The following is an 18,914-nucleotide window of genomic DNA, read 5'->3' as shown; positions in this document are numbered from 1 at the left end:
GGGCCACTGGAAGGATTTTAGCTTTTAATCTGAGTGAAATAGGGAGCTAGTGGAGGGATTGAGATAGAGGAGTGACATGATCTGACTTGCTTTAGAAAGGATCTCTGGGACTGTTGTGTTGAGAATAGATTATAGGAAGGTAAGGGCAGGAGCAGGGTGGTAGTAGACAGAGTGATGAGAGAAGCCTGGATTTTAGATACATTTTGAAGGTTTGGCCAAGAAGATCATTGAGTGATTAAAACTACAGTGTGTAAGAAAGAAGAAGGCAGGGAAGATCCTAAGATTTTTGGTTTGAGCCACTAGATGGGTGAAGTTTTTATGAGAGGTATGAATGTTGTGGGAAAAGTGAGTTTTGTAGGAAGAGCTCAGGGGTTCATTTTTCAGACATGTTAAGTTTGTTTTGCCTATTAGATATCCAAGCCGTTGAATATGTTAATAGAGAGAGGTACAAGCTGGAGATACAAATTTGGGAGATGTCTATTTATAGATGAGGAATGGTTGCTTATGGGTAGAATTTCTTTCAGGAGTGATGAGTGTTCTAAAACTGTGGTAATGGTTGCACAGCTCTGCAAATTTACTAAAACCACTGAATTGTATACTTTAAATAATATGTGAATTATATCTCAATAAATATAAAGCTGTATAATACAGCAATTCCTCTTCTGGGCATATAACCAAAGAATTCAAAGGAAGGTTTCAAAGAGATTTTTGTACACCCAGGTTTATAACATTATTCACAATAACTAAAAGATGGAAGAAAACCAAGTGTTCATCAATGGATGAATGAATAAACAAAATGTAGTATATACTTACAGAAAATGCTGCTCAGCATTAAGAAGGAAATTCTGACATATGCTACAGCCTGGATGAACCTTGAGAACATTATGCTATGTGAAATAAGCCAGTCACAAAAAGGCAAATACTGTATGATTCCACTTACCATGAGGTGTACCTCAAGTACTCAAAATCATAGAGAAAGTGGAATGATGGTTGTCAGGAGCTAGGAGGAAGTGGGAATGGGGACTTGTTGTTTAATTAGCATAGCATTTCAGTTTTGCAAAATGAAAAGAGTTCTAGACATTGATTGAGCAACAGTGTAAATGTACTTAACACTACTGAACTGTCTACTTAAAATGGTTATTAAGATAGTAAATTTTGTTATGCATATTTTACTACAACTTAAAAAAACTAATATATATATATATATATATATATATATTACTGTGTGATTTCCACTATATTAAATTATGTCTAGGCAGTGATTAAATGGGTATTATCAGAAGATAACTGTATTTTCCTAAGGTATGGGATATTGGTTTAGAAGGTTGACTCCTGCTGAAATGTGGTTCATCAGGAAATAAAAGCAGAGAAATAGAAGCTAAGTCAGTTCCTTGAAAAGAGATTTTTATTCCTTGGGATTAGGAAAATTCATAATGACTACCTGGTTGTTTAAAAAAAATATATCTTAGGCACTAAAACTGAAGAAATATTTAAATGCCTAAATAGAGTTGAGGCATTGTAACAAGTGGCTGAAGGTACCTGGAGATCAGGAGAAACAAGGCACACATTAGGAAAGTAGTCATAACTGGAGCTTGGATAAATACACAGAAGAGCTTTTAACAGCTGTATCCTAAGCAAGCAATTTTGGAGTAATGGGATCTTCAAGACTTGAAGAAGCTGGAAGAATAGGTATAAAGCATCAACCTGGATGAAGAGTCCCTTATCTGTCCAGCTTGCCCTGGTGAGTGCCCAGATAGATAGCAACAATATTGTTTAATAGTAGTTAGCAATTATTATGAACTGGGAAAGGCAGGGATATATACTGAAAACTTCTTGTCTTTAGTTTCCTTCTATATAAAGGAAACTGTTAGCAAGGCTGATTTTAGTTGTAATGATTCATTTGGTTTTGATTAAGGTGCCAGCATATGTTCTGAGTGCTGGGTATTTTTGGGTATTTTTTTTTTTAAGAGACACACTTTGTTCTTAAGGATTTCATGGTGTATAGAAGTGACAAATATATAAACAGAGCCCCACAATGCAGTGTGCTATGTGCTAAAATATAGGTAGGAACAGAATGATGTGGGAGAACAGAAAAGCCTATGACTGTTTTCAGTAGTCAGGAAGGGTTTGAGAGTGATGACATTTGAGAGGGAGTTTACTTGGCAAAGAAGGGGGTAGTGGACAAAAAAGGCATGTGAGACAGGGGTATCAACATGTGCAAAGAAAAGGAATTGGAGACATAGCATACGTGGAGAATTCATTAGAATTGGAATGGAGTGAAAAGTCAGGATGGAATTAGTATGAGGTTGAGGCTTGAAAAGATTAGGCTGGAGCCAGATGGTGGACATCTCTTTTGTAGGCATTAGACAGATGCAACAAAGATCCCCAAGCAGGAAATTAACCTGATTGGATTTGGTTTTTAGTAATAAAGCAGCTGAGGGTAATCTGGAGGATGCATTAGAGTGGGGGATACATGGTGGCATGCCTTCCTTGAAGAAGATTCTTCACTTAATCCAGGTGAAAGATGAAAAGGGCCAAAATGGTTACACTTAAGATGGAAAAGAGCAAAGAGTCAGGACTGTTTTCAGAAAATATTAAGGTAAAATTAAAACAGCTTGGTGGAGAATTGAATGTGAAAATGAAGGAAGAATTGAGGCAAGCTAATTTGCCTCCTGAAGTTTCCAGTTTAAGAAGTGATGATTGGATAAATTCACTCGGGAAAATGTGGGACAAAGCAGGAACGGATTTAGAGAGTGTATGAGTTTGTTTTGGGATATATTGAGTTTGGTTGCTAAAGCACATCTAGATGACAGTGTTCAGTGCACTGTTGGGATTTAGGAAATGTCAGGATGGAAAATGTAAATCTGGGAAAATAATAGGTGAGGGGAAATTCTGGAAAATAGTATATAGTATGACCCTGAAACTGCAAAGTATAGAGCTGATACTAAAAATAATAGCTAACTCTTATTAAATACCGATTATTTGCCAGGCATTGAGCAAAAGGCTTTACAAGCATTATTTCATTTCATCCTCACAGCTATTCTAAGAGATTAATACTACTATCACCCCATTTTACAGATGAGAAGCTGAGGCTCAGTGATTTGCCCAAGGTCATACATGTAGGAAGTCGTGCTGTATGTAGTTCAGTCCCAAACAGTGTAACAGATACCTTGAGCCCACACTCTTCATCACTGTACCATACTGCATTTTATTAGGAATATCTCTTAGAAAATATTTCATGATATTCATTTTATTCATATAATGGGAATACATGAATTTATATAGCATAACTTTATTCTGAAGAAACAAAAGATAGAGGCATCTCTAATAGAGTTTAACATTTATAAAAAGAGCACCCTAAATATATCTCTAGTAATGACAAAATTTCTCAAATTATTTATCCTGGTATGAAAGTTATTATTTAATATTTTAAAATTCTTTAATCACTCTTTTGGCTCTTATTCTAATATATTTGATTAACAACTAGTCATGCTTGAGTAGATTGCCTTTGAAAGTAGTAATTGAATAGTAGATGAAAGTATTTCTGGTTAATGTTTTAATGCAATTTTCTTTATTTAGTGTGGGACACAAGTCAATTTTTGCATTTCTTAACTAACAAAATTCCAATTTGATTTTATTTTTTCTTACCTATGAGAATTGGCTACATTTCAAGCTAACATTTACTGTTTTGTTTTGTTTTGTTTTTTGTGGTACGCGGGCCTCTCACTGTTGTGGCCTCTCCCGTTGCGGAGCACAGGCTCCGGACGCGCAGGCTCAGCAGCCATGGCTCACGGGCCCAGCCGCTCCGCGGCACGTGGGATCCTCCCGGACCGGGGCACGAACCCTTGTCCCCTGCATCGGCAGGTGGACTCTCTACCACTGTGCCACCAGGGAAGCCCTACTGTTTTTTTTATAGCAGTGACAGATGTTAAATAGTCTAATCACTTTATTATATCACACCCAATTTAGTTCAATATACATTGTTTTTGTTGTTTAAAAACCTTGCAATTATAGGTGGATTAAGGACCAATTAAATTCATTATAAGATCTTCTTCCTATTATACCACAATGCAGTAAAAGAGAAGCAGAATCATAGACTTTTAGAACTGATCATGATAATTAACACCTTAGTGCTTATTCCTGATCTAAACACTTCACATATAATATTAATTAATTTAATCCTCACAACATTGTGGATAGGTATATACTTTCATTACTCCTATCTTACAAATAAAAGAACTGAATATTAGTGTAGGTTGTGTCTTGCCCAAGATAATAGAGCTAGTAAGTGGCAAATCAGGGATTGAAACCCAGCAGTCTAGGTTCAGGTCTGTGTTCTTAACCCATTATACTAATATTCAAAGAAGTTATGGCTTTCTCAAGGTTGCTAGCCTAGTTAAAGCACTGGAATTAGAAAACAGGTATTGTAATACATAGTCCAGTGGGGTTTAAACAAAAATTAATGGTCTATTGCTCTAATCAGTGGTATTTTTGAAAAGATTTTAAGAACAAGGGTGGGTTTTTTTTTTCTAACTGGATTTTCTTAAGCATAAGAAATTTCTCTTCACATGTACTTTAATTTTAAACTTGAGTTGTATTTATATATAATTCATGTAAAGGCACAATTTGGTGGCAGCAGGGGGTAACTGCTTTGTAATTGGGTGAAGATAGCATGAAATTAGATAAATCCAGAAGTAAGAAGTAGCTGTTTTTTTTAATTTCAAGTCCAGAGGAAATTTAGAATAATAAAAGACAATAAATGTCAGACTCTTTAAGATGATAAGGAGAAAAGGGATAACGATAATAAAGATGTTCATGTATTAAAAGACAGTAAAAAAAATTAAGCATAAGAAAATAAAATAAATCAGTCTGAGAAAAGTCATTTAGTAGAAAGATTATTCTTAATGTATTAACAGTTACAGCTTTATAATTTCTTTTATGAATAACATTAGAAGGCATTTTAAAGATGGGCTGATTATCTTTTGAAAGGAAATTTATATATGTATAAAATTGCATTATTATAGAAATGGTGATACTTTGTAATTAAAGATTATAATAGGTTTTGTCTGTTACATATATATAGTGTATATAATTGTTTTTATAAAGTCTATTTGGAAAACCTTATTGCAAATTTCTTTCAAATGTAGTAATGAGGGACTTCCCTGGTGGTCCAGTGGTTAAGAATCCGCCTTCCAACACAGGGGACGTGGGTTCAATCTCTGGTCACGGAACTAAGATTCCACGTGCCATGGGGCAACTAAGCCTGCATGCTGCAACTATTAAGCCCACGCGCTCTAGAGCCCGTGCACCACAACTACTGAGCCTGCATGCCACAACTAAGACCTGACACAGCCAAATAAATAAATAAGTAAATATTTAGGGAAAAAAAGAAAAATTCAAGAGGATAGCTGGGTCTAGCACCAAGAGCAAACATTTGGGGAAAAAAATGAGATCTCTAGTTTGAAGATGACTTTACCTGAACTTCTGTAATCTCGGGATTTTAAAAATGTTTTTCAGTCGTGGCCTACTTTTTTGAGATTGAGCTTCAATTGAACAGTTCAGTTGTATCTTGAATAAATGGTAATTTACTAAGCAAGCAAGGTAAGGATACATTCCAGATAGAGGATACTAGCTTGCACAACAGCACAGGCACATGATGTACTTGATCTATGTGAAGATCTATATGGTTAGAACACTGGGTGATGATAGAGGAGAAAGACTAGAGATTAAAAACGCATTGAGACCAAATCATAAAAGGCTCTGTCTGCTACACTAAAGAGCTGAGCTTTGTCTTGTAGGAGGTGAGCAATCATTGACAGATTTTTTTTTATAGAAAAGAGAGATGATTGTATTTTGCTACAGAAAAACCAGTCTGGCGATGATGTGGGGAATGACTCAGAAGGAACTGAGGAGAATGAATTAAGGGCCAGCTGTAGTCGTCAAAGTGTGAGAGACATAAGACGAACTAAAATAGTGATTAGGGGCCATTAAGAAGACATTTTAGGAAGGAAAAAAAGAAGACATTTTAGGAATGGCAACTCAGAATCTGCTGACTAATTGGATGGAGGCTGGGGATAAGGTAAAGGGAGGGATTAAAGGGATTAAGGATGACTTCCGGGTTTCTGGGTAAGTATTGGAACCTAATATAGGAAATATAAGACAAACAGCAAGCAGAGTGGCTAGGGAAAATTGAGATAAGATTTTAGCATTGAGTTTGAAGTGACTGTGTTATATTATTTTATTATGTATTATATTACATCCCTAGTTTTGACCTCTTCTCTGTTCTCCAGACAGATATCCAGCTAACTCCAATTGGATGTCTGTTAGTGCATTTCAAACTTCACATTTCCGAAACTGAAAATTTAATTTTTCTAGTTGCTCAGGCTAAAAACCTTTGATTCATCCTTGACTTCTCTTTTTCTCCTACATCCAAACTAACAGCAAATTCTGTTGGTTTGCCTTGAAGAATGCAGAATCTAACCTCTTTACTACCTTCACTGCTACACCCTGGTTCAAGTTACCATCATCTCTTGCCTGAATTATTGTTATAGCCTCCCAGTCTATACCTCAGTTTTCAGCTTAAGTGATCCTCTTAAATTGAGTCAGGTGTTGTCACCCTGCCCCCTGTAGTGCTTACTACAGACAGTCCCTGACTTACAGTGGTTCAGTTTAACGATTCTTCAACTTTACGATGGTGTGAAAGCAATACACATTCAGTAGAAACCATACTTCAGATTTTGAGTTTCAATCTTTTCCTGGGCTAGTGATGTGCAGCACATATTCCCCAGTGACGCTGGTCAACAGCAGCAAGCTGCAACTTCTGGTCAGCTACGTGATCATGAGGGTAAACAACCAAACTGATACACTTAAACAACCATTCTATACCTATATGACCATTCTGTTTTTCACTTTCAGTACAGTGTTCAGTAAATTACATGAGATATTCAGCACTTAATAATTTATTTATAAAACAGACTTTGTGTTAGATGATTTTTCCCAACTGTAGGCTAATGTAAGTATTCTGAGCGTGTCTAAGGTAGGCTGCACTTAGCTATGACAGGATAGGTATATCATATGCAGTTTAGACTTAGGGTATTTTCAACTTTTGATGGATTTATCAGAATGTAACCCCATTGTAAGTCAAGGAAGATCTGTAGTACTTTCCTCTGTCTGGAATATTCTCTAAGATTATGGTATGACTGACTGTCACTTTATTTCTTGCTGTAATGTCACCTTATCAAAGAGACTGTTCTTTACCAACCTATATAAAATAACAACTCTTTCTCATTACCCTCTGTACCTTTACTCTGCTTTTTTTTCCTTTGCAGATGTATCATCTGCCATATAATAGGTTCACTTCTAAACCCCTAACACCTAATAAAGTACCTGACATATAGTAGAGACTCAGTACATATTGACTGATTGATTGAATGAATGAGTGAATGAAAAATTCCAACCAGCCAGTTGGATACATGGATATGAATTATAGAAGAGATCTTAGCTGAGGAGTTGTGTGTGTGTGTAATTATTTTTTACTCATGTATTTACGTATTCATCATTCATTCAGTAAACATTTACTGACCCCTTTTACTTTGTATCAGGTATCCATCCATATGGTGGGGGATACAAGATAAAAAAGCAGTATATTTACCTTTTTTAATAAGCTCATTGTCTTTTGGAGTATAAATGCATCATGGTATGTGCTATTTATTAAATAACCAGCATTTGAAGCCATAAGATAACATGAGATCACTGAGGAATTTCAGGATTATCATTTCTATTTTAATTTTTTTCTCAGGGTGTTGAGCTCTTTGAAGGTCATGTTCCTTTTTGAATTCTCCCCACTCTTATCACCTCAACCTAGCATAGCGCTTAATGCTTTTAAATGAATAAACATCTATATAACTTACCAAAATTATAAAACTGATACTGATGGCATGAACAATGTACTATGTTGGAAAAAGAAAGAGGTGTTGGTAGAAAAATAATCTGATTTAAGGTCTGTTCAATCTTAGATGAGGACAGGACCTCCAAGTTGAAGTGTTCAATAAACATTTGTACCTACTAGGCTAGAGTTCAGAGAACTGGTCAAAGCAGTGGATAAAAATTTGAGACTTAAATACATATGATTGTTTAAAACAACAAACTTTTTTTTTAGACCAAAGGATGGGGAATACCTTGGGGAGTATTCAAATCTTCAAAAACAAAAGGAATAAGCAGAAAAGGTAAAAAGAAAGCCAAAATAATACTGTAGGGCAAAAATTAAATAGTCAATAGAGAATGCTAATAAAATATCTACAGTATTCCTACATTTCTTTATTTAACCAGCTTGTTCTAAGCAGCCCATTTTTCAAAAATATAATTTCACTTTTAATTTTCAATTAAACTTGGAATGTTTTGGATAATTTTATTTCCGAACAAAAACATTTACTATAGAGAAAAAAATGAAAAAAAATATTTTATTTTATCAGGGGTTGATATAGAAGCAGCTCGAAAGGAAGAAGAACGAATAATGCTTAGAGATGCAAGACAATGGCTAAATAGTGGCCATATAAATGATGTCCGGCATGCAAAATCTGGAGGTACAGCACTTCATGTTGCAGCTGCTAAAGGCTATACAGAAGTTTTAAAGTAAGTATTGCTTCTCACAGTTGTTTTTCTGCTTTGATTTGTTTTCTTTATTTCACTTTTCCTTTTTTTAAGATACCTGCTAACATTATTTTGAAACAGCTTGTGTAAGTTATTTAATGTCTGTTTATAGGGAGAAAGAGAAAACTACCTTGAATGTTATTGCTTTATTTCTAAAGTTCTTTCTTTCACTCTCAAATTTTGAGTATTCTACTGTTCTTCCATTGCAGTTTTCCAATAAGTGAAATTTAAGTGTCAGACAACCATTATATGTTACCTTCTGGCCTAGTAAATTATTAGAGTCACTTTGAGATTCCCAGATAGGTTAGCTCTGGATACAGAGACTAAGAACAATGTTGTATATAAACATACTATCAAATTCTGAGAGCTTGATTCCTACTGATTGTTTATTTACATGTAATTTATCTGATTTTGTTTTAGATTTTCACTACATGAACACTGGAATTCAGAGTGCTGTTAGCATAATATTAAATATTAAACCATAAGCAACTTAGACGATATAGGGTTATATACTGATCGACAAATATTTTTGGGACAAAGCTCCTTTATGTCACAATAAATTTATGTTTTGGTTTTTACTTACGCAGTGCAAAGGTGTTGGCAACTATATGGAAAAGACAATTCAGTGCATAACTTTTGTTATATCTATGTGAAGGCTAATAAGACTGGCCCTCAGCAAAATCTGCTGCACCCTCTATGTTGCTTTTGTTCCACTTTGGTTTCTTATATCAATCCCTTCTTATTCCCTCTCCTCAGTAAAAACAGTGAAGAAGTTTAAGCGGGTCAGTTATTCCAGGTTTCCCTCCTATTTCAATCCCTACTCACTTCAGTAATTTAAGCCTTCTCCTCGAATAGTACAGTTAACTTTTTTTTAAATTTATTTATTTTATTTATTTACTTTTGGCTGTGTTGGGTCTTTGTTGCTGCACACGGGCTTTCTCTCGTTGCGGTGAGCGGGGGCTACTCTTTGTTGCAGTGTGCGGGCTTCTCACTGCAGTGGCTTCTCGTTGCAGAGCAGGGGCTGTAGAGCGCAAGCTTCAGTAGTTGTGGTGCACAGGCTTAGTTGCTCTGCAGCATGTGGGATCTTCCTGGACCAGGGCGCGAACCCATGTCCCCTGCATTGGCAGGCACATTCTTAACCACTGTGCCACCAGGGAAATCCCTAGAAATTTTTTTTTACAGATATTCTCACTCACATAGGAAATAAGGTATGTGCTAGCAGCATTGTTTATAATTGGAGTAGAATGGTTGAATAGATCATGATACATCCTTTCACTAGAATACTCTATAGCAATTAAAACACTACTTATAGATATGGAAAGAGCACTAGGATGTGTTAAGAACTATGCCTCATTTGTGTTTATGTTTTAAAAATTTAAGTTGTATTTATTTATGTATGCATAAAATCTCTCTGTAAGGATCTAATCAAAAGTAGTAGTATGGTTATCTCTAGGGCAGGGAAACTGGTTGGCTAAAGGTCAGCAGTGGGAAAGTGACTTTGCTATCGAGGCATTTATTCTTTTTTAGTTTTGAAACTTGTGAATATTTTACTTAGGAAAGAAAATATGAAATCAAAAATAAACAGAAGAGATCCATTTCAAATGTAACTGTCTCCCCACGTACCCCCTCCCCCCCAAACACACTTTCAGTTGACTTTTATGCTTTTCAGCTCTGTACTCCTATTGCAGCTTCATCATAGAACCTGTCTGTGAGGGTTGATTGTTGTTTTACTTAACTTTTGTCCTCTATTAGAAGTTCCTTGAGCATAATAAATACTGTCTTATTTTTTTTGAGTATCCTTGCATGGCCTGGCATATAGAGAGCCTTATGTTTGGGGGGGTGGGGGGTGTGTGTCTACCTTTCTCTCCACACAGACCCTCAAGTACTTAGAATTTTGTATTTCTCAGGATATTTAACATTATTATAGTTCATATTTCCTATTGGGGGTATATTTTTATTATCTTATATTCCAGTATTATTTCTGTCTCTATTAATAAAGTATCTGATAATATTTATGTTAGTGGCCATATTTTTTTAACCTAAATCTTCTGACTTATATCTATTAGAGTGTTTTTTAGATCACTGGCTCTTAAATATTGATCTGCAGGCAGGAGACAGGCAGTGATGTGAGATCATATGCAGGACTTATTCAAAGTACAGATTGATAGGGCCCATCTCCCAAGATACTGATTAATTCAATGGAACTGGGGTGGAGCTGGGAAAGCTTTTTTTTTGTTTTTTTCAATAGCAAGTTTTTCAGATGGTTCCACTATGGAGCCATAATTAAAAACATCTGCTTTAGATATTGTTAGGAAATAGGGGATCAGTTCTTGAAACATAAATAAATGGTTATATATTAGCTATCACTACCACCTCCTGTAGGTAAAAAGAAGCCCTTCTCAAGGTCAACATCTTGGAAAGTAAGGTAAAGGTTAACCAGATTTGAGTTATAAAGTATTTAGTGTTCCCCTTTGTGTGTGGCGCTGTGCTGTGTGCAATTTATAGACCCATTCTTTGTTCTCTGTGGGCTTAATTTCTAAATAAAATAAAGGTTGATGTCAATATACAGTTATAAGGGCATACTAACATTTATGCAACTCTTTTCATTGTATTAAAACGTATTCCTGTTTTCTAGCTTTGTTGATGATTAGAATATCTGCTTTCTACTGCTACAGAAAAGTATACTTGACCCCTTGGAATATTTGTTTTGCTTTGTTTTGTTTCTAACAGTCAGTTTCCTATGAAAATTTCCAATGGTAGATCATAAAGTTTCATGAATAGTTCCAATAGTTTTGAAAACTTATAGACTTTCCTGCAAAATTTTCAGTTAGAAACATATTAACAAGAATTAATCAGTGTCATACCAAACCATAAGACTCATAGTCATTAGGAATTAATTAAAACTGAATTCATTATTATGGCAGTAACTCAAGATCCTCTATGCCAGTGTTTTCTGAGAATTCTTTTGTCCTAGTTAATTTGTTGAGGGGAGGAGGGATTCTGAACTATGAAAAGAAATATATTGCAAATTTTTGTTAACTTGCATGGTATATAGCTGTTAATTATGTCCAATCATTTCTAGATTTTAATGATGATCTAATTCACTGTAATTTGTTTAGACTTTTAATACAGGCAGGCTATGATGTTAATATTAAAGATTATGATGGCTGGACACCTCTTCATGCTGCAGCTCATTGGGGTAAAGAAGAAGCATGTCGAATTTTAGTGGACAGTCTATGTGATATGGAGATGGTCAACAAAGTGGTAGGCCTTTCAAATGTACTTTAAATATTTTAGCTTCTAGAAATATAGTTTTAGTCTAAAAAATGTTATGAGAATATAAATTATTTAATTCTATTAAGTTTTATTAACTGTGCAAAACATTTTGTGAATCATTTATTCATTTTTATTATTAAGTCTTTTCCAGCTACTTGTGAGGTGATTTGGTCTTGTTCGACAAAGAAGTATTACTTTTTCTGTAATAGTATTACCATACGTGTCGAGTAGATTTGGGTGCTTCCATTGATATTCTTAGAAATTCATAAATTAAGAAATTTTGCAAACATATAAGGTGGAATATATTCTAAATAATGAACTTTCTGGCATTCTGGAAACTTGTACCAGTAGGGTTATTATAAGGACTAAGCTAGCAGCGGGAAAAATCCTTACTATTTTTGGTCAGCAGCTCTTTGAAATTTTCTTTTCCACTATGAATAAAAATAGATGTGACAGATGTTCACCTGGACTGCTTTTTGAAACTAAGTCATACCTGGGCTGGCTGAACTTTTAAGTAGTTTAGAAATACATATGTTTATTTTATTACTCTACTAAGAATTTAATTAATTTTTATGGCAGTAAAGAAGAAATAAGATCTCAAAAAGGTTAAACTTGGAGTTACCACATGACCCAGTAATTCCACTCATAACTATATACCCAAGAAAATTTAAACAGATGTCCACACAAAAATTATACACAAATGTTCATAGCAGTATTATTCATTGTGTACCAGAAAGCAAAAGCAGATGTCCATCATCTGGTGAAGAGATTAGCAAAAGGGTGGTATATCATGCAATGGAATATTATTCAGCAATGAAAAAGAATGAAGTAGATACATGCTACAATATGGATGAACCTTGAAAACAGTTTGCAAAGTGAAAGAAGCCAGTCACAAAGGACCATATATTGTATGATTCCATTTATATGAAATGTCTGGAATAGGCAAGTCCGTAGTGACAGAAAGTATATTAGTGGTTGCCTCAGACGGGGAGGGGGAGGGGGAGTGAGGAGGGGATTGCTAATGGGTATGTCATTTCTTTTTGGGGTGATGAAAATGTTCTAAAATTGATTGTGGTGATGGTTGCAAAACTCTGTGGATATACGAAAACCATTGAATTGCACACTTTAAAATGGGTGACTTGTATGTGAACTATAGATCAATAAAGCTGTTACCAAAAAAAGTAAGTGGAGGTATATCAGCTGCTTATCTCTCACATGGATTTCTCATACATCTCCTTCAAGTCATATGTACCATGTTTTATACCTACCATAAAAAATGTTATCTAACTTCTTTCTGTATGATCATACAGAATCACTGAAGGCATTTTATAATTTATTGATTTTCTTATTATCACCAACCCTCTTGTTTCCTGCGTAGGGCCAGACAGCCTTTGATGTAGCAGATGAAGACATTTTAGGATATTTAGAAGAGTTGCAAAAGAAACAAAATCTGGTATGTTTGATGACTGTCTGAAAATTGTCTCTATTAGTGAATTCTCTTAATAACTTTGAATTTTAGACAGCTGAAAAAGTATTCTTGTGATGTTTTGTAGTGTTTGGTTTTAAGTTATTCCTAGCGATCAAATTAAATGACAGTGAATGAGAATAAAGGAGTAGTGGTGGTGTTTCTTTAGCCTTTTGTGTTGCTTATCCCCATTTCTCTAGCATCCCTTTCCCAAAATGAATACTTCTATAATGTATATGTTCTCAATAATAGTATCTTTTTGTAATTTCATAAGAAAGTTTGCTTAGAGGGTAGAGACTATAAAATCTCAGATTTCTAAAATAGCATACACTAGATAAGCAAGGAGTTACAAAACTAGGAAGCAGATGTTTAAGTAAAATATTATCAGACATCCTAAATGGTTAATGGTCCCCGGTTTTTCAGTAAACTAAAGTTGGAGGCTTCTTAAAAAAAAAATCCAACTTAGTCCTTTGTGGCGTGGTTTGTTGTTGTTCTTTTTTTTTTTTTTTTTTTTGTGGTACGCGGGCTTCTCACTGTTGTGGCCTGTCCCGTTGCGGAGCACAGGCTCCGGACGCGCAGGCTCAGCGGCCATGGCTCACAGGCCCAGCCGCTCCGCGGCATGTGGGATCCCCCCGGACCGGGGCACGAACCTGTGTCCCCTGCACCGGCAGGCGGACTCTCAACCACTGCGCCACCAGGGAAGCCCTGTTGTTGTTCTTGTTGTTGTTTTGGCTGCACTGCACAGCAGATCTTAGTTCCCCAGCCAGGGATTGAACCCATGTCCCCTGCAGGGGATGCGCAGAGTCTTAACCACTGGACTGCCAGGGAAGTCCCCACTGTGCAGCTTTTAAACTGTCTAGTTCTTTTTATTCTTTATCCAAGCCCTTTTCTTTTTAGGTAAAACTTAAATCTTTATTTGTTTTGTGTTTTGTTTTCATTTAGTGTTTGGGAAGCTACTTTGTTATTATTTTAAATTCTGTATTTTACTCATTAATGTTATTTTAATAGTATTCTTATTTTCCTTTGCATAACTTTTATAAAGCTCCATAGTGAAAAACGGGAGAAGAAATCTCCACTGATTGAATCAACAGCCAATATGGACAATAATCAATCACAGAAAACCTTTAAAAAGTAAGTAAAATATTAAAGTAGGTTTTGTTATTGTTTTAAATGAGTTGTCATGATAGTCACAAGTATGATTATTAGATTTTGTGGTTCTGGGAAAAATTAATGTATTCATTATGTATTTTCACCTTTTGTGTTTATAATTATTTCAAGGCTTTTTTCCTTTCACAGCAAAGAGACATTGATTATTGAGCCTGAGAAAAATGCATCCCGTATTGAATCTCTGGAACAAGAAAAGGTTGATGATGAAGAAGAAGGAAAAAAAGATGAATCTAGTTGCTCTAGTGAAGAAGATGAGGAAGATGACTCAGAATCAGAAGCTGAAACAGGTAAAATTTGAAGGATAAAGGGATTTTCAGTGAATTTTGATGAAGTGTAAAGTAAGATGAGGTCAGGCTTTAATTTTGAAACTTTTCAGACTGACATGCTACTTGTTAGGATACCTCCCAAGCCAGTAAATTGCCTTTCAGGGAGTGTTAGAAATTTAAGTATAGCTGTGATTTTATTGTTCTCTGCTTACCTGGAGGCAGGGAATTGATCACCTCTGCATTTTACTGACCTATATTTTTAGGTTTGTAGAAGGTGAAGAGGCTTCTAAGATTCCCTTTGGATGGTGCAGATAGGGTTAGATGGGTTCCCAGCAGCTCAAGAATGCTCCTGCTGCTTTCTGAGACCTGAAAGTACAGGAAGCTGGCTCCAACAGCATCCCAAATATTTCCTCAGTAATACTAAAGTTTTAGAAAGTTGGGGCGGAGTCAAGATTTTTTCCTGTAGAGGTGTGGGGAAATTTACTTTGTTTTGAGAAAATTTAAAGATGCAGAAAAGTATAATACAATAAACATTCATATTCCAACTACCAAAACTTAACAGCTGTTGACATTTAGCTATATTTGTTTATAGTTTTTCTTTTAATAAAATTAAAACATTACCATTGTCTTCTTTAACCATCAGCCCTAATCTACTTCTCTTTCCTTTCTTTCCCAAATCACTATCGTGAGTTTTTTTTCTGAATCTTCTAGTCTATTTTTATACTCTTATCTTACATTCAGAAGTAATATATAGTAATTATAAGGTTGTTTTGTGTTTTTATTATTCCCTAGGAGTTGTTATGCAACTTGCATTTTTTACTTGAAAGTTGTATTTTTTAGGTTTGTTTGTATCTATCTGTGTCTTTATGTATGTAACTTATCCTTTTAGTTGTTGTATAGTATTCATTAAATACATTAATTTCCCTTTTGATAAAAACTTACCTTATTCCCAATGTTGTGTTGTAAATAATGCTGCAGCAATCATTTTATAATTGCCTCCCTGTGTATATGTGCAAGAGGTTCTCTAACAGATACACTTAAACATTGGATTATTGAATCATATTTTCACTTTTCATAGATGCTGCCAAATTGCTTTACTATTTACATTCTTTCCCTTTTTATAACAATTTACAATTTACATTCTTTCCCTTTTTATTATCAAGGATATGTTTTCTGTTTTTTTTTCCCTCTGGCTCACATGTTTTTATAGATTTTGTTTACTGAATTGCTTTTATTCTGTATCAGCTAATCACTCAGACTTCTGAAGAGGGATTCCCTGGTGGTCCAGTGGTTGGGACTTTGCCTTCCACTGCAGGGGGTGCGGGTTCAATCCATGGTTGGGGAGCTAGGATCCCACATGCCTCGCAGCCAAAAAAAACCCAAAACATAAAACAGAAGCAATATTGTAACAAATGCAATGAAGACTTTAAAAATGGTCCACATCAAAAAAATCTTAAGAAAAACAAAACCCCAAAAAAAACCTCCTGAAGAGCATAACATTGCAGGATTGCTACCTTTGAGTTGTATAACCTGGCATTTTGGCATTTTAACGTATTTATCAGAAAAGGTATTGCATTTTCATTCAGGTTTTTATCAATGAAAAAATGTCATCATTATCAGGACCAGTTTGGTGATCATTAGTAAACACAAATGGAGCCCTAGAATTTCTTAGACTCCCCATATTTCCTCTAGACACAACAGCAAGTTTTGAATCAGTTATTTTTACTCACTCAGTAAAATATTTTCTCTAAGAAAATGTGAGAAGCTAAAGTTTACTAAATAAACATGTTAAGGAACGTATTGATAATTCTGTTTCCCATTAAAAACAAGATATTGCTAAATGGGCACAGGCTAGCTTTGTTGCCAGATGATGTGTTATGGATTTCTTTATTTTCTTGAAACTTACCAATCCTACAAGTAAATTATTTTTTGGAAATACACAAAGAGTTTTTGAAATTTATAAATGGCTAGATTCTAGTCACTTAGGGATTTAATTTTTTATTTATTGCTGTGACATTGCTGATCAGGTGAGTCAACATATCTTTTGCCTTGATGACACAGTAATATAGGTAAAATTGGCAGTAGAACAACAGGTAGTCATTGAATGTTATAATTTATTTGTATAACATGCTAATTAAAATATTTCTAATTATAAAAACAAATTATATGAGAATCAGCATGTACAGTGTTCAAGAACATGGACTGATTCTTGCATGTAACTGTAGATGTGGGTAAGTTATTTAATCTCTGATTTCTCTGTAAAATCAGGGTAATAATACCTGCTTTACATGGATACTATATAACAATCAGTTGCTTTGTAATAAATGTTAATTTTCATGTAATGTATAAAATTAAAGTCTACTAATTTAAATAAGATTAATGTACATGCTTACCTAGTAACATTCAGTTAAATTTGTTCAGTTCATTTGAAAGATGAAATGATATTGAAATTTAAATTGACTCAGATACTTTTGCAAGTATTTAAAGTTATTTTTATGTAGTTAATCTCCCTCTATGAGACATGCCTTGGCCCCCAGTCTCTAGTAAAATATATCATTACAAATTAAACTATATGCACATGTGCACACAAAAGCCAGGACCAGCACCCAGATCTCCTAGCTCATGCAGTAGAATTCAAGAACTGGAAGTCCAGATATCTCACAGAGATTCCTGAGATTTTTCTACCTAATTTTTTCTTAATTGGTCCCTTCTATACAGTTCACTGTTCAGTATTAGGCACCAGGGAGCTATTTAAAACAAAAAAAGACTTCAGATTTAGGCCAGTCTTGCCACTAACTAGCAAGTCTCCTGTCCTTTGGTTGAAATTTCCTTGCTTGTAGAATGAGAAGTATTGGACTAGGCTATCTGGATAGTTCTTTAAACTCTTCTATTCTATAAGTATGAGTAGAAGTAATTACCATCAAATTGTATTATATTAATTTCCCAATTTGGAGTTTAAGCATACCAATCTCTCTCTTCTCAGTGAGCTAACTTTAAATGTTCCTCTGAAACATTGTACTTGATAATTTTGTTCTTCCTGTTGCTCGTAGCCAGTTGTGCCAGGAAAATTTAACTCTATCTCAAGAATTAATCCATGTAAATGCTGTGTGTTTCCTTCTCTCTCACTCTTTTAATATCAACAAGGCTTTATCATACTTTATTTGTCAAGCTTGAGAAAGCAGCCATTTCCCTGTAGAGGTATAGCTTGATCTGACAATTTCTAAACTGTTTCTTTTTTCTTTTTGTAAGGTTATTTCCTTGGGAAACTTTTATGTTAAATAACTATTTTGCTGAATTTTCTTTCATAAAATATTTTCCAAACCATTTTTTAATCAGTTTCTTATAAATCAGATTGAAAATAGGAACTCAACCAAAAGTTTAGTTTCCTTCCAAATTATTTATAAATTTTTCAGAGGTAGTTGAAGGAATGAGAATAGGGAAGCATAGTTTTGCTTTTAGGTTTTTTTTTTTTTCTCTAGGACATGAAGTTTTTATTCTTCATTGAAATCAAATGGATAGAAAGGGCTTCAGTAACACTGATAATGTTTACTTAAGTTAGATGGTGGACACCTGAGGTTTGTTTCATTATTATTCTTAAACCAAACATAAATGTTTGCATACATGCATATACATTCTTTGGTGTATAGATTTCAATAATATAAAAAAATTTTAAACCTGGAGAAAATAAGGGAAGGAGAAAATAAAATGAAAAAACACATGTTGAGCTTTAGTTTATTATTTATTTCTCCTACTAGACTGTAAACTTTATGCAGTTAAGATATTTTGTCTTTTCATTGACTGATATATATCCCCAGTGCCTAGGACAGTACTTGAGGTATCAGACACTTAATAAATATTCATTGAATTACTCTCTCCGGTTGGATGGATTGTTTTCCAGGAGGATGTCTAATTAGAGTATACGTGATTTGTACTTAACTGTGCTGAATAGGCTTAGCTTCTGTTGAATGAAAAGAGGGATTTAACAATGAGAAAAAAGTTTATTAGACTGAGTTTCTCGCTCATTCAGTTTATTTGAAAAGCTGTGGTTATAGTGATTTTTAAATATGCCAGTTTGGCCTTGTCCTTTGATA

General features: G+C 34.6%; 1 protein-coding gene across 3 annotated transcripts in view; it reads left to right on the top strand.

The window, feature by feature from the left end:
* The window catches only part of PPP1R12A (protein phosphatase 1 regulatory subunit 12A), a 90,649-nt gene that overhangs the window by 20,896 nt on the left and 50,839 nt on the right, over positions 1 to 18,914 (top strand). For all 3 annotated transcript variants that reach the window (XM_079715958.1, XM_079715957.1, XM_079715956.1), the window contains exons 3-7: positions 8,472 to 8,631; positions 11,769 to 11,913; positions 13,304 to 13,378; positions 14,433 to 14,521; positions 14,687 to 14,844. In XM_079715958.1, coding sequence (XP_079572084.1) covers positions 8,472 to 8,631; positions 11,769 to 11,913; positions 13,304 to 13,378; positions 14,433 to 14,521; positions 14,687 to 14,844 — 627 coding nt within the window. The remainder of the gene's footprint in view (positions 1 to 8,471; positions 8,632 to 11,768; positions 11,914 to 13,303; positions 13,379 to 14,432; positions 14,522 to 14,686; positions 14,845 to 18,914) is intronic.

The sequence above is a fragment of the Hyperoodon ampullatus genome, assembly GCF_949752795.1.
Source record: "Hyperoodon ampullatus genome assembly, chromosome: 11".
NCBI lineage: Eukaryota > Metazoa > Chordata > Mammalia > Artiodactyla > Ziphiidae > Hyperoodon > Hyperoodon ampullatus.
Note: the sequence above shows the minus strand (reverse complement) of the source record. Positions and strands in the feature narration are given on the sequence as shown.